Here is a 22,582-nt window from a genome sequence, read left to right on the forward strand (position 1 = left end):
CCAGACTTATGAGTCCACAAAAAACCTATACTAAAAAAATTATGTGTTGTTTCTCTAAAATTCAGATTTAATGGATCATTCCACATCTTTATTTGGAAATCTGGCACCCCTATTTACCAGGCTGTCATTGCCAGGAGTCTGTTTCCTCTGTGTGTTCCCTCGCTCAGCATAGCCCTGTTTTAAATGCTTATGGAGTAAAATCCATGCAAACGTGATGTGTGGGGGTGAAGAAGAGAAAATTAAGATGTTTCCTTAGAAAAGAAAAAAATACACACAAAGAAAAATTCGTTTATCTAGATAACAGAAACAAAATCAGAAAGAAGTGTCTGCTAATGGTTTTTTTACCAGACAATTCATCAATTACACAGTCAAAAGAAACCCTGAGGAATGAAAAGACAGCAAAGATGGTATTAAAATGTTCCAAGTAAAGCCATATATAATTAATTTCAAACAAGCATAACTATGAAAACTCAAATACTTCAAGGTGCTGAGTGAAAGGTGGGATGAATATACATCAGGCTTCAAAACTGATGCTTGCAGGTGAGTCTGTGGTTCAACCAGAGACGGGGAGATAATGATGTCCTCTCCCTCCCTGCATTATTAGAAGCTAAAGAGTCTTAAGTTGAAAGGCTCCCAGTGTGTCATGAGAAAAAACAAACACACAGCCCAGAACCTGACAAGAGCACATAATCACTAAGAGACTGAATCAAATGAGTGGAACAAACAAAACAGAAGAAAAATTCACTGATGCAGAAAACAAAGAAAATAAGTGAAGTGGCAAATGCTTGCACAGGCTGAATAGCCGCCATCAGCACCCTGCCCCTGCAAAGCCAGCAGCTTCCTCCTAATGCAGGTTCACCATTGCAGAGGTCAGCACTTTTACTGTAAAGGAAAGTCTTTTAGATTTTGTGGACCATCCGTGCTCTGCTGCACCAATCTACCCATCTTTCTGCTGTCACATGAAAAGAGTCATAGACAATATGTAAATGAAAAGACAGGACTGTGTTCCAATAAAACTTTATTCACAAAATTTGGTAGTTCCTATGGACTAAATGTTTGCCTGCCTGCAACTCTAATTCATATGTTGAAGCCTAAATTCCTCATGTGATGGTATTTGGATTTGAGACCTTTGAGAGATAATTAGATCGTGAATGTAGAGCCCTCATGAATGGGAATGAAGGGAATGGAGCTCTCTCCCTGCTCTCTGCCTTGTGAGCCTCCAAACTGATGGTGTTCTACAAACCGGGATGAGGATGCTCACCAGACCACAGTCTGCCAGCATCTTGACTTGGACTTCCCAGCATGCAGAACAGTGAGGATTAAAAGTTGTTGATTCAGCCACTCAATCAACGGTATATTTGTTACAGCAGTCTAGCAGACTAAGAACAGTGAGCCATGTTTGGCCCATGGGCCACAATTTGCCAACCCCCCTCGTAGGTGAGTGCACGTGGCAAGGACGGAACCATTAATGGGTTCTGTGGAGCACTCAGTGTGCTCATGGTGGGTGCTCAATGCAAAAACAAGAACCCCATTAACTCGTCACTATCCGTACAAAGGCAGAGTGTCTAAAGATCACCCCAAAGTGTAAGGCAGGAAATCAGGAGTCTAGGAATAAAAAAAAAGGTGGTCATTTTAAATTCTGAGACTGTTATACAAGGGAAAGAAAAGGAAACGAGGGGACAAAATGGTTTAGGATGTTTTTACAAAGGTTCTCTTTGCGGCCCTGCCATTCAGACAGAAGCTGACTATGTGGGCCAGGTTCTCGGACTTCACTCTGCTACTTCTGAGGATACGTCGTGTGGTAAGATACCATCCATCTTGATCAGGGAAGTTTTCTGACCACCTCAATTCACTAATTTTGCATTTAGCATCCTAAGAAGTGTACTTCCCCAAAGGGAAAATAAAGACTAAGTCACTTGGGCATGAAATTTTATACTTTAAGCCAGAAAACAATCAGCCAGGATGCATGGAAAACATCTCTGCAGTGACCTCCTTTATGACACTGGTAGACGTGTTTCTTCTGAGATCTTCATGAAAGTCAAGAAACACACACCCATGCATTTTACACTGTATAATTTAAAAGCTTTATTCCCCTCCCCCACACACAATTAGCAAATGAGTTTCATAGTAATTCAACTGGAGTTTTTCCTCCTTTACTTGCCTTTCCCATTGGCTACACATGGTCAGGGAAATTGCTTTCTCTTCAGGGGAAGGTTTGGATTTCCTAGAGACACTCTGAACTAATCCCAGAATAAGAGGATCTGAGCCAGCAGCCTCTGAAGGAGTCAGTGAGGTCAAGGAGTCCTTTCAGCTAAAGGACCAATCGGGCAGGGACAATATCAGCTACCACAACCTGCCCATTGTAGATGCTGGCAGGATCCTCCCTGCAAAAGTGATATAATGCAGCCTTTTTGACCAGGAAGCCTGGAAGCAGATTATGCCCTCAGTCTGGGCCACATTCCCTTCCTCAATTCCATGGCCTCATGCAAGAGCATTTTAGCTAAGCAAACAACTGTACTCCTCATCAATTGCAAGATTTGTCTTTGCTCAAAAGTTCACTGTTTACACAGTTTTCAGTTTGTGCTTCAGAGGGCTGGTCTCTGCCCCTCCTGGGAATAAAGGCATCACATCAATGGAAGCATGAAGACCCAGGCAAGCGCTGGCAGGTAGAGTGTGTGGGCGCTGCTCCCAGACGTTCTCTGAGCGTGCATTACAGCAAAGACCGCATTAGTGTGGTTGGTGGGTAGTTCCACATTGCAGATCATTCCTTCACAGCAAGACCTGCACTCCTGTTACAAAGTGAAGAGGGGAGGAGAATGGGAGAATGAAGAATAGGAAGAAGAGGGAAGGGAAAAACAAAAAAGAGAAAGGCTTCTCAAGCTCTGTCTGAGGACAGACAGAATGAATGAGGTTGGTTTTCCAGTCTGTGAGTCACCCAGGCCCTTTGGTAGCATTCCCTCTACTGACCTGAAAATAAGGACCATCTGGAGAATCTTTCTATTTTAACTGTGACCTATCTGTATCAACCCAAACATAAGCAAAGGAAAGAAGAGGAAGGAAAACTGAATTAGATGGTCTGATTGAGTCAATAAATCTTCTAAAGGCTTGTAAGGGAAAATACTGAAATAAAAATGAAAGCTAGGAACACCCTGGATTGGTCATTGACTTCCTTTCTCCCTATTGTCTGTGCTGACACCTGATGGCTACCATTACAACAGCAGTGGCTTGCTAATTATGGCTGCTGAGAGGTGACAAATACTTGCTCCCACATAGCACTTCTCAGGGGAAGCCATTTCCTGTCATAATACCTGGTAAAAATGCCTTAACCTGATAATCCTAGCCATTCATAGAGACTTCCAGAATGGCTAGGTAAGATAGAGGTAGTGACTCTTATGTATCTTTATCAGTGGTTTTCAATCCAGGCTGCACATCAGAATATCCTTGGGGAACTTAAGAAAAAAACCGTTCCTGATGCCCAGGACCCCACCCTGAAGTCCTGTCTCTGCTGGTCTGGGATGCCCCTGCCCCATCACAGCTCACAACAGCCCTCAGGAGCGTCTCCGTGCAGCCAGAGCTAGAAGCCACCAGTGTCAGCACCGTTTTCTGTACATACAGGCTATAGCAGATCCTGAAACCTTGTCAAATTAACACACTTTCAAGTAATTTTTTCTCAAACATTTCAGGATTCTGGACATATAAAAGAGTAAAATGCTCATGTAGAATGGTAGAATGAGAAAATCAGAGTGATCTAGAGATCTAAAATGTATCTAGAGTTCATCGTATGAAACCAAGTTTAACTTTCAGATTCTTGCTTCTTCATCTAAGCAGAGATAGTGGGCGAGACAAGGTCTCCTTGGTAAAAGATGCTGCCACCTTCCTCCTTCCACTGTCCAGCTGCCCAGCACAGAGTTCTTGGTGATTTCTGGCCAGACCCAGAATAGGTGAGCAGAGCCTACTAGCACTCATCATTACCACATGGAGGGTTTATTCTCAGGCTTCTGGGCATGACTGCAGGAAATCCACCCAAAGCCGAAGGTCGAGGGTCTAGCTCTGGAGTCTGGGAACTACATTTCACTTTCGGTAACATTATTTTTGTTGAAGAACAGAAACTCTGCAACTTCTCTTTGGTCTCACTGCATCACTATAAAGAAGTCTTTCCTCACAGTATAAATATGTTCAACATATTATTTATCCTTCCTGCCTCTCCATGACATATGACTAACCATCACTAGCAAGAAATCTTAGGACAATAACTTTACATGCAAAACACTGCTTACTGTATGTTCAGAATCTCGGCTGTGGTGGCAGCCGACAAAATGACATTCACTTCTGGAGGCACACTTTTTGGTGATTGATGTACTTCTTCCATGACTGGTAAAGTGATGGACTGTCAAACAGTACTGTGTATCTAGGCAGGAAGAAAAGAAAAGGCAACTTCATTTTTTGCATTGTAAAAGAGAAACTCTCAACAATCATGTCAGAAATGACTAAAATTCAGGATGATCCTTAGGTTTCTAGGCAAGAAATACAATAGTAGAGAACGCAAGGGTTTCTAGGTGGTATTTTTAAAAAGGCATTAGCTTCTGAAGCACACGTGTATTGTGCACATGAATATAGCCCTGGCTGGTTTCCTCTGTTAGTTGGAGCATCATCCAGTACACAAAAAGTTTGCAGGTTTGGTCCCCGGTTGGGGCATGCATGGGAGGCAACCTATCAATGTTTCTCTCTCACATCAATCTCCCTCTGTCTCTGTCTCTCTCTCTCTGTCTCTCAAGCCCTTCCTTTTTCTCTAAAATCAATAAATATATCCTTGGGTGAGGATTTTAAAAAAGAAAAGAAAACTGGATAAAAATGGGCACTTGTCCTTTGTGCCAGCTAAAGCTGAGAAACAAACTGGACAAGCTTTTCAGCAAAACTACAGGTTTGCCCGTTTCATGTGAAAGTATTAGTATCTCTGCCTGTCTCATCTCTCTCTCTGATGCACATGTCCTGTAATTCTAAAAGAAAATGAAAAAGTGTTGATTTAAAATGCAGGAGGTCAGAACATTCTTTGTAGCATTACTCAATATTTGTTTCTTGTATGTTAATAGGCCATGTGGAATGAAAAGTAGATGCTTCAAAGTACACATAAAGACCACCTTCCTTACTCAAAGTATTTCTATTTCTTGCCTCTTCTTCCATTAACTCTTATTACTTTCTCTGCGCCTCCCCTCTCTTCATAGCTAACACTTTTCTATATGGAGTTATCCTTACTGCTTTAACCACTCACGTTTTATTACTTAGGGTTCTTTAAAGAAGGTGATTTCATTCAATATCCCAGGACATTCTGCTTTAGTTCTGTAACTCTTCCATAGTTATCTCAAACAATACAATGCTTTTTAGTTCATTGAGAAGGAACTACAGCAGCAATGTCATAGAATGGAGAAAAAATTTGACTGAAGTTGAGGATACTGGGCTCATGAAATTGCCTTTGTCACCAGCAACCTAGCCACATTAGATCCTTTGAGGTCATTCTCTTTTTATTTATTTTTACTATTATTTCCAACAATTTATTGAGGTATTATTAGTTAATCACATTATGTAAATTTTAGGTGCACAACATTACAATTCAATACCTGTGTACTCTACCACACACTCACGACCAAAGCCTAGTTTCCTTCCATTATCAGGGACTTGACACCTGTACCCAATTTGCCCTCCCCCTATCCCTCTAGTAACCACCTGACTGTTGGATCTATGACCTGATCTTTGTTTTGTTTTGTTAGTTCATTTGTAACTTTTTGGTTTTATATTCCACATATGAATGAATGACATGGTTTTTTGTCCTTTTCCATCTGATTCATTTCACTTAATACAATACCCTCAAGATTCATACATGTTGTTGCAAATGACAATATTTCATCTTTCCTATGGCTGGGTAGTTTTCCATTGAATATTTGTACCACTCTTCATTATCCATTCATCCACCAGTGGATGCCTGGGTTGCTTCCATAGCTTGACTATTGTAAATAATGTTGTAATGAACATAGGGGTACATATACCTTTAAGAATTAGTTTTTTCATGTTCTTCAGATAAATATCCACAAGAGGAATTACTAGATGATGTGGTAGTTATATTCTTAATTTTTGAAGAATCTCCCTATTGTTTTCCATAGTGGCTGTACCAGTTTACACTCCCACCAGCAGTGTATGAGGGTTCCTTTTTTTCCACATCCTTTTCAGTACTTGTTATTTGTCTTACAGATAATAGCCATGCCAGCAGGTGTGCGGTGGCATCTCATTGTGATTTTGATTTGTATTTCTCTAATAGCTAATGAAGGTGAGTATTCTTTCATATATATATGCTGGCCATTTGTAAGTTTTATTGGGAAAAGTGTCTCTTCAGACCTGCCCATTTTAAAATCAGATTGGGTTTTCTGTTGTTGTTGTTGTTGTTGTTGTTGTTGTTGTTGTTGAGCTGTGTGGGTTCTTTATATTTTTTGGATATTAACCCTTGTTGGTGGTATCATTTGCAAATATCTTCTGCCACTTGGTTTGTTGTCTTTTTGTTTTGTTGATGGTTTCCTTTGTTGTGCAGAGCTTTTTCATTTGATAGAGTCCCGTTTTTTATTTTTGCTTCTGTTTTCCTCGCCTTTGGAATCAAATATGCAAAAATGCCACTGAGACCAATGTCTACAAGCTTAATTTTTCTTCTATGTATTTTAGTGTTTATGTCTTGCATTCCCGTCTTTAACACATTTTAAGATAATTGTTGTGTGTATTATAAAACATGGTCCAGTCTCATTCTTTTGCACAGGGCTGTCCAATTTTCCCAACATCGTTTATTGAAAAGACTTTCCTTTCTCCATTGTATATCCTTGTCTCCTTTGTTGTAAACCATTAACCCTCATATGCGTGGGTTTATTTCTGGGCTCTCAGTTCTGTTCCATTGGTCTGTATGTCTGTTTTTTGTCAATACTACACTGTCCTGATTGCTATAGCTTTCCAGTACAGTTTGAAATCAGAGAGTGTTATGCCTCTGGCTTTATTCTTTTTCCTCAGAACACTTTGGCTATTCAGAGTCTTTAGTGGTTCCATATAAAACTGAGGATTTTTTGTTCTATTTCTGTGAAAATGCCATTGGGGTTTTGATAGGGATTGCATTGAATATGTAGATTGCTTTAGGTTCATTTTCTTTTTAGTAAAATTATCATAGTAAGTGCTTTAGCATTTTGCTAGGGCTGTTGTAAGCTTTGACTAATGATAACAATAGTAAACACATACTGAGTGGGCACCACCGGCCAGCTACTCTTCTAGCATGTATTCACTCATTCAGTCCTTATAATGGGCCTTGAGATAAGTTATATTAATAACCTCGTGTTACAGATTTTTGAAAAACTGAAGCACTGTTCACTGTCCACAGTGACATAGGTACAAAGTGGTGGAAGGTGGGATTCTAACCTAGGCAGTTTCCCAAGGTTTGTGCTGTTAACCAGGCACTATTCGGCCTCTCAGTATACTTAATATTAAACTGCATGGGGCTGTAACACTCTCTATAAGACATCTGACTTCTGGATTCACAAGGAAAGCGAACCACCAAATGTTCTGGAAGAGCATTTTGCCTTACTTGGAAATGAAAAATGGAAAGCTAGTGGCTTCATGTGCTCATACAAAGTGCCACACGTCCTGAAGTAGCCCTAGAAAGTTGGAATAAAAGCCAGGGTAAATAAAACAAGAAATGTCATTCTTGTCATACCCTGTTACACAGAAAACTTCTTTTAATGACACCAACAAACCATGGAAGGAAAACTAAAAGGTGGGAAGGAACCCTGAGATGACAACAAACAAGAGCCACAGCCCTGATGGCCCAAGAAACAGCTGACTATCATTTCCCTAAATAACGACAAACTGAAAAGAAATGACACCCTCAGGTGGAATTCCAGGTGGTTAGTGTCTTGGGGGCTTGGCTGGTGTACAGCCAAGAATGCGCCGGCATGCACGCTGGAAGGTAGGGCCATCCCGGCCACCCACAGGCTTCCCGAGTGGAAGAGCCGACCGTCATCACCCTTCCATCACGGACGCCTTCTCAGTGGTGAAAGTGGCAGCTACCCCTTTGTTCACATATTTCAACACATGAAATTCTAAAACCCAGAAATACCCATATATACAATCCCATTGAAAATGGCTTTGATTAATATATGACAAATGGAGTGTTACACATGGACCTAGTTGGAACTGTTTCGGTACAATTCACATTTTCCATGAAGCTAAGGCACAGAGGATGGATGGACATCAATGCCCCAGTTTATTGCTGTTCCAACCCAACCACCCAGTCTTCAGGAGAATTTAAAGCAAATAGTTTGAGAATAATATCGCCCTTGGAAATAAGGTAGTAAAGACTGGCATCAACCATCCTCAGAAACTTTGTAATAATTAAGATAAATTTCTGTAAAAATGTGGAAACAAGTCCCCAAATGTGCACACTCAACGTGCACTGGCAAGCACGCACACAATTTAAGGCAATTGCTCTACAGAAATGTAAAAGAACCCAAGAAAAAAGATTTTGGTAATTAGTTATTCTTGAAAAGAAATAACAAAAAGTGCTGTCTGAGTAGATGTCACAACCATCCGTGCTAACTCATGGCCTGAGATTCTCAAGCCCAGTAAAAGGTCTCCCTTCAGTGCGCCCTACTTCTTGGCTCCACACGCTGGCTTTATGTGGAAGAGGGCACACTCTTTCACCGCTATGTACAGTGTGATACAGAAATTTCCAGCAGATTCAAGATAGTAGTAGACCAAAACCAGTAGCCTCTAACTCTGGAAGAGTTTCTTTTTCTTGGCCTTTTCCACTTGAAAACCTAAAACACAATATTTCTAAAATTCAAACAGCCTGGTCTCCATATAGCTGTAGTAGTTTCTCAATTCCAAATCATCCATCAGCACATCCTGTCTGCTTTACCTCCACGTTTGTATAAATTAGACCATTCAACTTCTTGCCCCCTCCCCTCCTACCAGCCTCGTCCAAGTCACCGTCTTCTCCACCTGAAGATAATAAAAGATCCTACTTGACATCCCCTTCTACTCTTGTCCCCAGCCATCCTTTCTCTACACAGCAGCCAGAGGAACATTTTAGAACACAAGTAGTATCTTATATTCCCTAGTTTAAAGCCCTTCTACAGCCTTCCCATCACATTTACAATAAAATTCAAACTACCAGCAAAAGGTCCTGTGTGCCCCATTCATTACGTCCAAGAGCCTCTTTCTCTATCTCTCACTAAGCCTCATTGGCCAGCCTTCTCCCCATTAACCAAAGAGGCCAAATCTTGCCTCTTGCAGCCTTTGCATTTGCTGTTCCTGCTTATTAGCATGCTATTCCTATAGATCTCCATGTGGCTGGCTTGTTTGGGTCCTTCAGGTCATCTTTCAACTGTACATTCTTCAAAGATTTCCCTGACTATCTAATCAAAGTATCCATTCATTCCATCAACAAATATTTACTGAGTACCAAGTATGGGCCAGGCACTGTATTAAACTAAGGATGTATCAGTGAACTGAACAAACTAAAAATATACTCAGAAGTTTGTCAAATGAATGAAAGAGTTTCCCAAACAATAATGCAGCTCAAGCCCACAAAACCCTTCCTTTGCTTTAGCCAGTAAGTATGACTTTTCTGGAGGTATCATCAAACATTTCTGAAGTTCTTAGAATGCCTTAGTCAATACTGAGTCTATTTTTTCTCCTGGGCAAGTACTACTTAACAAATTCTTCCTCAAAAAAAACATACAACTACAAACTGAGGCTACGCCATCAGTTTCTAAGTATTCTCACAATAGTCTGGTGTCAGGACAGTCTCTTAAAAGGAATCTCTGCTTTCTAGAGAATGGGATCAGCCTGTTGGTTTGTTGAGAGACACCTAAATGTGGTGTGATCCCAAAGGAGTCTTCCAAACTCAGCACACTTACTTTGTGGACACCATTTGTCTTCTGCCCATCGATTGCAGTTATAATTGTCTCCTGCATTTTCACAGGTAAAACACTTGAAGCTGTTTGGAAATGGTGTCGCTTAAAAAAAAAGATGCACAATGAAAAGACAAACATTTTTAACATCAAGTATGGCACAAATTAGTAACTTTCATTAGCTCAGACAAAATTTATAAGCCATCATCCTTAAAATTTCTGTTTCTAGGGAGTTAGACTTAACTGCCAGACTTTGGGCCAATTTATTTATTCTTTTTTCTTTAAATATTTCATATATGAATACCTACTATGGAGTAAAAAAACCATTCCACAAGCCACTTTGAAATATTTATGGTATTGTTCTACTATAATTTATAACTAAGTGGGGGTTGAGAGGATGGGCAAAGGGAGTGGTGGCAGCATTGGAACTAAAAACGTGATACAGTATTGTCCCTGGGAGGAATTGGAGTCGGGTTAACCTGAACTTGAATGCTAACCTTCCCACTAATTAGTTGTATGATTTTTAACTTCAAAGAAATTATACGTAGACTAATAGGAACAATGAAGATCCCCATGACCTGCAGAGGTATGGGGAAGATTAAGCAGGAGGTTGCAAGAAAAAATATCTAGCAGAGTCCCTGGCAAATCAAATCATGCTGGTTTCCATCCAACATGCTGCCGTTACAACTGCATTTAACCTCCATCAAACAATCTCACTTGATTTATGTCAATCACCATAACAGACCTCAAGTTGAAATGTAACGTTCGATAAAAGATGATAGCATTTCTCGGGTCCTTATGCTCAGGCCAGGGAGGAATTAGGAGCTGCTGGCAGTCTGGTTTGAGAGCAACTAGACTGTTCTTTCTTTCTTTATTTTTCATCTTTATGCTTTTCCTCTACCTTTTATCTTGTTATTTTAATGATTAAAAAAAAATACAATAAGTTTAACATTCTTCTATGGGCTAGTGTATAAAGCCCTCTGTAAAACTTTCAATTCTTCCATTTTTTAAAAAATGAAACAGACAAAGAAAAGGTGAACCCTAGTCCATCCCAGGAACCTGAGCACAAGTTGGGATGATATTTAGAAAGCAGTCGGGACTGTAAATACAGGGGAGGGCAAATATTGATGCATAAAACAAGAGCAAAATACCAGAAGTTAAAGTTCAGAGGACATGAAATTAAGTTTACAAGTACATTTCAGTGTTGCCTAGGCATAAAAGTTAATTAGGTCAGTAAAAAAAAACCTAATGAAATCCATTTTCACCTATTAAATCAGTACAGTTTTTAAAATACTAATACTGGGGTTAAAAAAGTGAAAGTGTTAAGAAGTACAAATTGCTCATTATAAAAGTCACAGGGATATAAAGTAGAGCACAGAGAATATAGACAGTAATATTATAATAACTATGTATGATGTCAGGTGGGTATTAGACTTAGTGGGGGCATCACTTCATAACTTACATGAATGTCTGGTCACTATGTTGTCCACCTGAAACCAATGTAATATTGTATGTCAACTATCATTGAAAAATAGGTTTAATCTAAAAAATACCAAGACTTAATGTTGGTGGGTAAATAAAGTATAAATTGGTACAACTTTTTGATTTAGTAAGGTCATTAGTCAGATAAAAAGGAAAATACGTTCACAAAGTTTGAGTGAAGCATTAACATTCAGCTGCTGGCGGCTCTGTGTGTGTATGTGGGGGTGTGTGTGTGTGTGTGTGTGCGCATGTACAGATGTGGGTAATAGTTGGGGAATTGGTAAATAAACTGTAGACTGGCCATATGGCTTTTAAAAAATTGAATGTAAAAGGCATTAAAATACTTTCAAAGACATGAAAAAGCACTTAAAATATAGTGTAATGACAAAAACTGCTGCAAAATTAAATTGGTGTGATCTCAGCACATCTCGTGTTTATGTACACACACAGAAAAAATTGGTGGCAGGAAATATTTCCAAATGTAAAGAAGAGCTCACTCGGAATCTTGGGATTATGAACAAATGGTATTTTCTTCCATACATTTCCTGTCTCTTTGGAATTTTCTATAATGAGCAAACATTACTGTTTTTCTCTATTTTAAAGGTTATTTAAAAGTTATTTTTGAGCTTTTGTTGACATACTAATCATTGAAACTAATATATATTATATTAGTTTCAGATGTACAACATAGTGATTAGACATTTACATGACTTATGAAGTGATCACCCTGGTAAGCCTAGTACCCATCTGACATCATGTATAGTTATTAGAATACTATTGACTATCGTCCCTCCCCTCCTTGCCCCTCCCCTTTGACAACCACTAGTCCACTCTCTGTATCCATTAATGTTTCAATTGTGTTTACTCTTTTATTTTTAAAATGTTTTAATTAAAATAAATCCTTTTCAATCTTTTAAAATGTTCTTTCTCATAATAAAATTGTATTAATCTTAAAAGATTTGAAATTTGTCAATAATTTGTTTTATGAAAACTATGTCTGTGTTTACTATTAGTATACAATCATCCCCAATTTACAAATGTATAATACATGATAGTTCAAGGTGTGTGTGGTACACACATGTCTGCATGTGTATGTGACACAGATGTGGATACGCACAAGTGCACACACACACACTCACTGAATGTCCTGAATAATAAGTACAAAATGAAGAACAATAATGACACAGACTTCACTTGACAGAGTAGTATAAAGACTGTGGTTCCCCAAACTACTGGAAGACTATGTGTTCCAATAGTATCAGAAGAGCTTTACTAAAAGAAAGGGGGGGAGAAAAACATAATTTGTATCCTACCCTCCTTACTACTAAATCTCTGGGGGAGGCACCCAGGAACGTGTAGTTTTAAAGGCATTTATTGTACCTCTGATACTCTTCCAGGGGTGGAAACCACAGGTATGCACACTTCTACCAAAAATCTTTATCTATACCAACCTCAGATTTTACTTATCTGAACAGAGAGAAAGCAGGGGAGATGATATGTGTATACAAGCACATATATACACATTTATGTATATGAAATATATAAATATATTATCCTGTAGATAATATACACTATTTATTTTTATATTAGTAGGGGGAAAGTTGAGTTTTTACAGCCTTTCCTAACTGTGAACAATACTAATGAACATCCAGGTGTATTTTCTTCCAAATTGTATACATACTAGTCTATTTTCAAAATTGCTAATGGCCATTGAAAGAATATATCATTGATGTAGAAGCTTCCTATAGCCAATATCCTTCTCCAGTGAAGGGATAAGCAAAGAATGCTGAATTTCTCTGCTAAGCCATTCTTAGGGATAGTGTTCAAAAGACTGTTTTAAACAAGAACCCTTTTGAGACTTCAGCAGGAAGCCAAATCATTTCAAAGAAACGGAGAGAATTTCAGAAGTAGTGAAGATTTTCTGTCTTATTCTAGGTATAAACTAAATGTTCTAGAAAAGGCAAAGTTACTACCGCGGAAACAGGGACTTCAAATGCTCACTCCGACCCCACAGTCACGAACTACACGATGGTGCCTACTACTTACGGTCAAGAGGAGGCCTCACATTATAGAAGTTGATGTTCTTGGCCAAAGCTCGGTTTTCTGAGAAGATAAAGATCTGGACAACTGCTACAGCCAGAGCGTGACCAAGGGGCAGCATTCTGACCCAGAGGTGGCAAAGTGCAAATGTCCAGTATCTATGATAAAAAGAGAGACTGGTTGAGTTATTTGAATTTTACATGTTGGTAGGAATATGTTTTGTTTCTCTTTGGAAAGCTTGATTATTCAAATATATTCGACCATCTACTTTTCTGTAGGGCAAACTGCATTCTTTCTGATCAGATGAAAGTTAAATAATTACTGCCTTCTACTGGTCAGGCCTGTGCACTAGCCAGCTGAGTTTTAGCACAACACCCAGTGGCCTTTCAGGCTCCAGGAGCACAAGCAGCCAGCATGGGCCTGGCTGTGCCCCAGCCCATCACTGGCCCCAGAATGGCCCACTTCCTGCCGAATCACCTCATCTCTTTACAACCGTGGTTTCGAGGCTTGTTCAGCTGAAGTTACTGAACCATCTATCTGTCAGTTCCATTCCTTGAATAGACACTGATGTTCGATAAATTTTGCAACTCTTTCAAAACCTAGAGGAAACAATAAAAATTGGAGCAGCAATAGGAAGGACAGTGGATAAAGGACAATGAGTTTGAGAAATAAAGACCTGCTGAAAGCCCTGAGCAAAGTATATTATTTCTTAAGCTGCACAAGTTCTCCCCTCTAGAAGCACACCTGACAGTAAAATGACCTCCAGGCCTGATGCTCAGCAACCTAGAACAGCACCACTGACAGGCTCTCTGCAACCAGGGGGAGGTGGGAGCAACAGGAAACCCATGTAACTTGGAATCCAAAGACTGTGGTTCAGGTGCTGGCTCTGCTATTTATTAGCCACCTGACCTCGGGCAAGCTCTTTAAATCCATTAGCCTCAATTTCCACATCTGTAAAGTGGCTTAATAACACTTCCCTGCCCTGCCCTGCCCACATGCTTGGGGGATGTGAACATCAAACACAGGCTCGGGTAGGATCACAGAGGATTATGCATGTAAGAGCACTTGTAACACCAGTTCTGTGAAAATGCTGGAATGTTAGAGCTCAATAATACTGGCTGAACGCACCCTGGCTGGTGTGGCTCAGTGGATTGAGTGCTGGCCTGTGAATCAAAGGGTTGCCGGTGTGATTCCCAGTCTAGGGCACATGCCTGGGTTGCAGGCTAGGTCCCCAGTACGGGGTGTGCGAGAGGCACCACACACTGATGTTTCTCTCCCTCTCTTTCTCCTTCCCTTTCCCTCTCTCTAAAAATAAATAAATACAATCTTTTAAAAAAGAATATTGACTGAACTCCCTTTCTTCCTGCTGAATCAGCTGGTTTCTGTGGGTTCAGGGAGTTTTTCAAAGAAAAACCATGATCTCCACGTATACAAGCATAACCCTTCACATGGGTATTTTGTTTGAAAACAGTGTAATAATGCATGGGTTCTAGAGTTTTCTTCCCCCTCTTCAGTTGTAAGTATATTGATTTTGCGTGTGTGGCTAAAAATGCATACTCATGGACATGGAAGTGATTATTAGACAAAATGTAGCCACATTGTCATTTCATTCATTGCAAGTCACTAAGGAAGTACTCAGGGAAAAAACCTGGTAAGTTTCACAAAACAGTATTGCTAAACTTCAGACTTTCAGCTCAGTAGAGAGTCGGACCTAGTGACAGATAAATATATACATAATTCTACCCTGGTTCATTTTAGAAACTAAAATTGACCTTTCACAGTTATCAGATTTCTAAATCTTGTTGTTATGCTCTTTCCGAAGATACAGACATTTAGAAAACTGTTTTATATCTTACAGACAAGAGTTATCCTGATACAACTTCTGCTTCTCCTATTCATTTCCCTGAGTTGTTGTGTTCTGTGTTCCTTATGAATCTGTGGCCAAGCAATAGATATTCCTTCTTTATCGAGCTCTGTCCATTAGGTAGTAAAGAACACTGGCTCCAAGACCTGCTTCCAAGCCTACTCCCTGTGTGGCCTTGTAAAAATTCCTTAATCTCCTGGCACCACAATTTTTGCATCTATAGAATGGACGTAATAATAATACCTACCTCATAGGGTTGTAGGACTTAAATTAGTTAATGCATGTAAAGCACTTGAACTTATTAGCTATTAGATCACAAATCAGAGCCTCTGGTTTTCCCCCATTTAATCTCAGTGGGAGACAGAAGCCCACGCACCCAGCACGCCATTATGGACACCTCATAGGTAACAGACATATGTATGACTGGGTCCCCAGGAAGTCTTTGCTCTCATGAAGTTTGCACTTTATGGGGAGAAGATAGGAAATACACGGAAATATATATAATTTCAGACAGCCACACATTCTACAAAGGAAACACAATGAGGAGATGTGTTAGCGACTAGAAGGAACTATTTTACATGTAGAGTGAGCTCAGTATATCTCTGCTGGGTGACATTTGAACAGGTAAATGAAATGATGAGAAGAAACTGTCCAAGCAAAGAATCCAGGGAAAAGACACCAAGGTCCTAAGGTGGGAAAATGTGTGCCCTGTTAAGGGGATCCAGAAAGCAGCCAGTGTGACTGGAGCGGACAAAGGGACTACAGGAGCAGACAAAGTCTGAGAGTGCTGGGCTGGGCCACACAGGTGCTTGCTGGCCATGGCAAGGATTTGCAACCTAGCAAAGTAAGAGATTGTTTGACTTTAGGTTATCTAGTTTTGAAAAATACTAAGAATGCTTTTTCTCGGTAGAGTAATTGGTACCAAACACCTACCCTATTTCTAGTTCCTGGAATACAGGAAAGCAAATGATAATGACTACAGAGGACTACAGATTCAGATAAACCACAAAAGTTCTCTGCATGAAAAAGTGAATGGATGATAGACAACTTAAAAACAATGGAATGAACAACAAAGCCAAGGGTTGGAGTTGTTCTTTGGTTCCTCCATTCCTCAGAACTGGAGGGAGTGGATCAGTATAACACACACAACTGAGGAAAGTGAGGTTTGGAAGCCACGTGTGCACAGGTCCTCGCACACAGCCTGGAACAGAGCAGCCTCTCAAAACACTTCTGCATCGTCGGCTCCAGCCCACTACACTTGAAAATGCATGAACAGTGAACCAAAGGACTGTATGGACTGGATGGCTCTTCATTTCCATTTTTAACTAAAGAAGCACAGTCTTATTCTATCTGAATTCTCTAAAACTGCAAAGGTTTTACCTGTCAAATAAGGAAGGAACTAAATAAAAATGCCTCATTTTTCAGAGCATGCTTTATAGTCTGTTGCCATCTCCCGTTTCCCCCCGAGCACCTCTATCCAACTCTAACCCTTTTTCAGTGTGTAAGTTTGTATTAACAGGACTGTTTTATTTTCACAACCGAAAGACATTAGGATCATGAAAAAGCAAATGACTGACTACAGTATCTGAACACTGTTTTACATTTAGAACCAGTTCACAAAGACCGAATTAAAAATTTTCTGCTGAGACTGCTGAGTAGGCTCGTGCTGCAGTCTTTGTTGCAGAACAAGGTTACAATAGGACTTGTATTTTGCTCCAGAAGGAAAAAAATCTTTAACGCAAATTAACCTAAAGCATTCTGGCCTTTGTCCTGGACCATCAAAGAAGGCAGAGATCTTCACGTAGGAGAGGGGTGACCTATGAGCTCCTTAGGGTTATCTGCAAAATTTTGTGTCTCTACATATTTTCATTCTAGCTTAAGTATCTCAAAGGAATCTGAAATCCACATAATGCTTAAGAACAGCTTCTTGATGTTTCAAAATACTGCCATCATGATTCAGCTTCCCATGACTCAGAAGTTTTCATATTTTGACACCAGGAAAATTCTACAGGACATATACATGAGGTACCTGGGCCACACTCCTCAAACTCAAGTCATTCCTCCCCAGATAGGGCTCATTCCTGTTCTCCCCCTTTCCTGGGTAGTAGGCCTGGTCTTCCATTTATTTTATGAGTCCTCTCTTTGGAAAGTATATTTATTCTTGTTCAGGAATGCAGTGTGCCTTTCGGCCAACAGAGAGAAGGGATTTCTGCAAGGCACATTGGTAGGGGCACACTAGGGGGGCAGCTCTCAGGCATTCCAGGGAAGGGTGAGTAGCCAGATTTGTAAATTTGGAAAGCCCTGCCTGAGACTTCGGCCCACTACTGCCTGGAGAGGCCCTGAAGGGTCTACAGGGCATCTGGCCAAGAAACGTAACTATTTCCCAGGTTGGAGCCATGGCAATCTCTTCATCTTCTGTGTGGCATCTTACACTCCCATGGAAAATGTGGGAAGTTGGCAGGGCCTCAGGAAACGGTGCATCTTTGACTTCATAAATTCTTTGGGGGCAGGAAAATGACCTACATCATCTTTTTTTTTCTTAATGAATTTGACTTTTATTAATCACAATTATCATTATACATACACAGAAATTGATACTCCATAAATACTTTTTGGAAGAACCAACATCATTAGCTACAACCTATAAGGAGTACCTTTCTTACCAAGTATTGGGTAGAAAGGTTATGGGCAGTAAGGAGCTGGCAAGGTGTCCAAGATGACAAAGAAATTATAGACTCAGGGGAGCTGAAAGAGACCAAACAGAGGTAGTAAATAGCAGCGTATCTCGCACATTGCTGAAAATGAGTCAGCAGGCACAAGGCCAACTTCAACAGCCAATAAAAGAAATGAAATAGGTAATTTAAAGGAAACAGCTCTACTAAGCCCAACATGCCTATCAACACTCGCATTCACACCTTCCTGCAAGCATCACTTGTCCTGCAGGAAGACACTTTGATGACAAACTTTAATAGGCCTAGCTTTCCTTGTAAAGGGAATAGACGGCAAAAAGGAAATTTAAAATGAGTGCTGAAATTGCACTCAGAAAGTAGAATAGACAGAAACACTCCTCTCAAAAGGAGAAATGTACCAGAAAACTTTACCATCCACCACAAGGATGGGTCTACTTGTTTCTGGCTGTTAGGAGAGGCTGGCCAATGGAGATACTCTGGTCCCCATGCAAGTTCAGTGTGTTGACGAGACTTCTGTTGAGACTGTCCTAGCTCCCTTACTTGCATTGAGCTGAGGTCTCAGTTGCTAGCCTTGCCTGGGCAGTGAGAGCCCAGTTCCTAAGGCTTCAGCTTCAACTTTCTCTGATAGGTTCTCTCTCTATTTCTGGTACATGAAGAATACTTTCACCCCTACATTAAAATATGAATTTCTTTAATTTTAAAAATATTTAATCTAGCATTTCTATGTGCCTGAAGAAAACTAGAAGAAAAATTTGGCTTATGCTCAATTCATCATTTTCATCTGAAAATACAAAAAGCTCCAGAGGAGCATGTATTTGCATAAAAAATGTCAATAGGGAGAATAGAATCATGGTGCAACCCCTCCTTAGAACTTATCTGAATCTTGCAAGCAGTATGATTATGGGCCATGCATTTATATCAGGTACCAGGCTAAGCACTTTGAATACAACAGTGCGTAACAGAAACTCAGTTCCTATGCTCTCATCCATCATGGAGGCCACAAAGTCAATGTGAGCCACTGGTGAGATGTGACTACCAAGAGTTAATACAATCAACTTTGAGGGGAGGAAAAACAACAGGCCCAGAATAAAATTCTGGTTCTATATTTACTAACCAGGTGATAACATTAAGAAGTGTTGTCCCCATTTGCCAGTAAGAAAAGTGAGATGTAGAGCCATGTAAGTAAATTTTCTAAGCTGCTGCATGGATTGGGTGCAACCACACATGTAAAGCACATTCTACTTAGGTGGCATTCAACAAACATTAAGTGCATGCTCCCCCTATCCTACTCTCCTTCCCTGCTTCTTCAGACATCCTTAGCAGGAGATCAAGATCAGATAGATCAAGGTACATAACTGTCCAACTCCATTCCTTACTAACTAAACAAAATCTGGGAAACTGTTGATTTCTATATACTCATGTCTTAAGAGGATTCAGATATTCTCTCTATTGCAACCAAATGGGAAGTGGGAATGGGTGACTGCCAAGGTTCCTTTCACTCGTAATATTCTATGACTTTTATGAAGGGATAATAATTAAGTATTCCAGTTATGCCACAAAAAATCATAAATGTAATAGAGTATTCCCATAATATTTCAGATTCTTGCTATATTGTTTTAAAGATACAAACTTTAAAAAATTTTACCAACCATTGGATCAAAACCTCACAGAAATAATATCTAATTTCTAAACACTCAGCAGACCATTTTGCAGTTCTAAAGATAGATATTTTTCCTATGTGCAACCTGATAAAAGATAATGTCTAAAACAGTGCTAATATTAAAATAATTCCATTACACAAATTAATTTTAAATCTAATCATAAATTAATACAGGGACCAAAAGTGTATAATATGTGTGGACAATAGTCTAATCAATTTTAAAGACATATTTTTAAATGTGATTCAAATTTTTAAGTATATTTTATTGATTATGCTATTATAGTTTTCCCAATTTTTTTCTCCCCTTCTTTCCCCACTCCCCTGCACTCTCCAGCCCTCCAGCATTATCCCCCCTTAGTTCATGTCCATGGGTTGTACATATGAGTTCTTTGGCTTCTCTGTTTCCTATACTATTCTTAACCTCTTCCCATCTACATTATGCCAACCAATTATGCTTCTTATTCCCCTTCCTTCCCCCTCCTTTCTTCCTTTCTCCCTCCCCACTAATAACCCTCCATGCGATCTCTATTTCTCTGGTTCTATTCCTGTTCTAGTTGTTTGCTTAGAACAACTTTTTTTGCTTTTGTTTTTGCTTTTGTTTTTCAGTTTCAGTTCTTGATAGTTATGAATTTGATGTAATTTTACTGTTCATAGTTTTTGATCTTCTATTTCCTAGATAAGTCCCTTTAACATTTCATATAATAAGGACTGGGTGATGATGAACTCCTTTAACTTGACCTTATCTGGGAAGTGCTTTATCTGCCCTTCCATTCTAAATGATAGCTTTGCTGGATAGATTAATCTTGGATGTAGGCCCTTGCCTTTCATGACTTCAAATACTTCTTTCCAGTCCCTTCTTATCTGTAAGATTTCTTTCAAGAAATCAGCTGATAGTCTTATGGGCACTCCTTTGGAGATAATTCCCCTTTCCTCTTGCTGCCTTTAAGATTCTCTTCTTATCTCTAATCTTGGGTAACTTAATTATGATGTGCCTTGGTGTGCTCCTCCTTGGGTTCAATTCAAATTTAAGAAAAAGCCAAAAGACACTTCCAAAGTAATACCCTTCTAGCTGTATTTTTGTCAAAGATATGATTGTACATCTTTTTTGAAAAGGCTTTCATAACACCAGAGGACTCAACATGGTAAGAACTCTGTATTAACAAGAATAGAAAGCTTAGATGTTTAATAATTGGAAACTGACTCCTAAAAAAAAACTGGACTCTTCTTTAAAAGAATTGAGATTGGCTTGTGAGGTTTTATTGAACTACTGGGACAAATGGTAAGAACCTAGTAAGAATATATTAATGGGTGAAATTTGAGAGCATCCTTCAGGGAGGTGGAATAATTTTTACCCAGTCTGCTCCAAAAACGATTTTTAGGCTTATGCCAAGTCACTTATGCAGTATGGCTCTCAAAATGTGGAGTAGAAACCACACTGGATGAGAGTAAGGCTTCTAGCCCCTTCTGTGAATGGTGCTCCTCTGCTGTGTGCGACCCTCCACTCTGTACATCCTAGCAGCCAAAGGAGACACACATGGGACACACGTTCTCACTATTTGACAAGGAGACTCTTCTGTCACTTAATTCTCAAACTAATGGGCCCTGTGTATTGTCATCCAGAGAGCACCAAACAGCACCTGGGCAACATCTGGAATCTGTTTTGAAAAGCTCCAGATGCCTCCTTCATTTGGTCACTTCTTTAAAAAAGCCAACAACATAGTTGTAAAAAGTAATTTAATGGAGATAATTCCACTGTCAGGCAGGCAAGTGGAAGAGGTTATTTTCTTCTCCATGGGAGAGGTGTGTTTTTAAATTTGAGAGGAAGATGTAATGACTGGACGGCAGTTCTACAGGAGAGCGGCCAGCACACAGGTGTTTGGTGCTGCACGGATACAAACCGAGTGGCAACAGAGGCGGGGCACGGAAGACAGCGTTTTTATGTCCCACATCCTTGCCGGCTTTACTGAACTCACTTCTTTTAATTACCAACCAAAAGTCTCATAATAGAAATCTAAGCTGGAACGTCCAACAGCTGGCTAAGAGCCCATTATTTCGAATATTTGTTGAGTAGAGGAGTGTATCACCCCAGCACATACTCTCTGGTGTGTGGCACACAAAATACAAATGAGAAAGTTTAGCTTTCAGGGTCACTAGGTGTGTAGTTAATCGCTAGCACTTTTCACTTCATTTCATCTCAACAAACATAGAAAAATGAGCCTAAAAACAGAGTGGGTATACAGATGTGTTTCATTCTGCATATATTTTTTTAAGATTTTATTTATTTATGTTTAGAGAGAGGGGAGGAGGAGAAAGAGAGAGACAGGAACATCCATAGATTAGTTGCCTCTCCCATACCCTCAACCCGGGACCTGGCCCGCAACCCAGGCATGAGCCCTGACTGAGAATCAAACCAGCGACCTTTGGCTCATCGGCTGGCACTCAATCCACTGAGCCACACTAGCCAGGGCTCTCTGTATATATTCTAGTATGACAGAATGTCTGTACCAATGCAGAAATCTTGAGTGATATGTTCATTTGGATATGTTTGTGTATATGTTTATGGAGGTATATATACATATATATGTGTGTGTATCTCTGTATAAACACACATATATTTTATTGAATGAATTGCTTAAGCACTATGTGCCAGGTTTTAAATTGTCCCTAGAACTCTGGTTAAGAGACTGTATTATCATTCATGTCAGCTGCTGTTAGCACCTGCATGGGTTTCTTTGAACTGGGAGAGCTTAAAGATGCAGAATTGTTACTGTGCATTTATCCTGTCATCTTTCTCCTGCCCTAGGGTTTTATATCACTGACCATTGTTTATAGAACCTCCGCTGGCTCAACTTTATTCTTGATTCTGAATCTAGAAGTGTATTACACAATAAAGAACAAGTTCATGGATATC

At 39.8% G+C, this 22,582-nt stretch overlaps 1 protein-coding gene across 3 annotated transcripts in view; it reads right to left on the bottom strand.

Annotated features, from left to right (window-relative positions):
- Window positions 1-1,139: 1,139 nt before the first annotated feature.
- Window positions 1,140-22,582, bottom strand: part of LYPD6B (LY6/PLAUR domain containing 6B) — a 162,518-nt gene continuing 141,075 nt past the window's right edge. For all 3 annotated transcript variants that reach the window (XM_036023517.1, XM_036023518.1, XM_028509674.2), the window contains 4 exons: window positions 13,464-13,615; window positions 9,942-10,040; window positions 4,278-4,408; window positions 1,140-2,789 (listed from right to left, as the gene is read on the bottom strand). In XM_036023517.1, the coding sequence (XP_035879410.1) occupies window positions 2,625-2,789; window positions 4,278-4,408; window positions 9,942-10,040; window positions 13,464-13,578 (510 nt within the window). In that variant the 5' untranslated portion in view covers window positions 13,579-13,615 and the 3' untranslated portion in view covers window positions 1,140-2,624. The remainder of the gene's footprint in view (window positions 2,790-4,277; window positions 4,409-9,941; window positions 10,041-13,463; window positions 13,616-22,582) is intronic.

This window comes from Phyllostomus discolor, chromosome 4, assembly GCF_004126475.2.
Source record: "Phyllostomus discolor isolate MPI-MPIP mPhyDis1 chromosome 4, mPhyDis1.pri.v3, whole genome shotgun sequence".
Lineage (NCBI taxonomy): Eukaryota > Metazoa > Chordata > Mammalia > Chiroptera > Phyllostomidae > Phyllostomus > Phyllostomus discolor.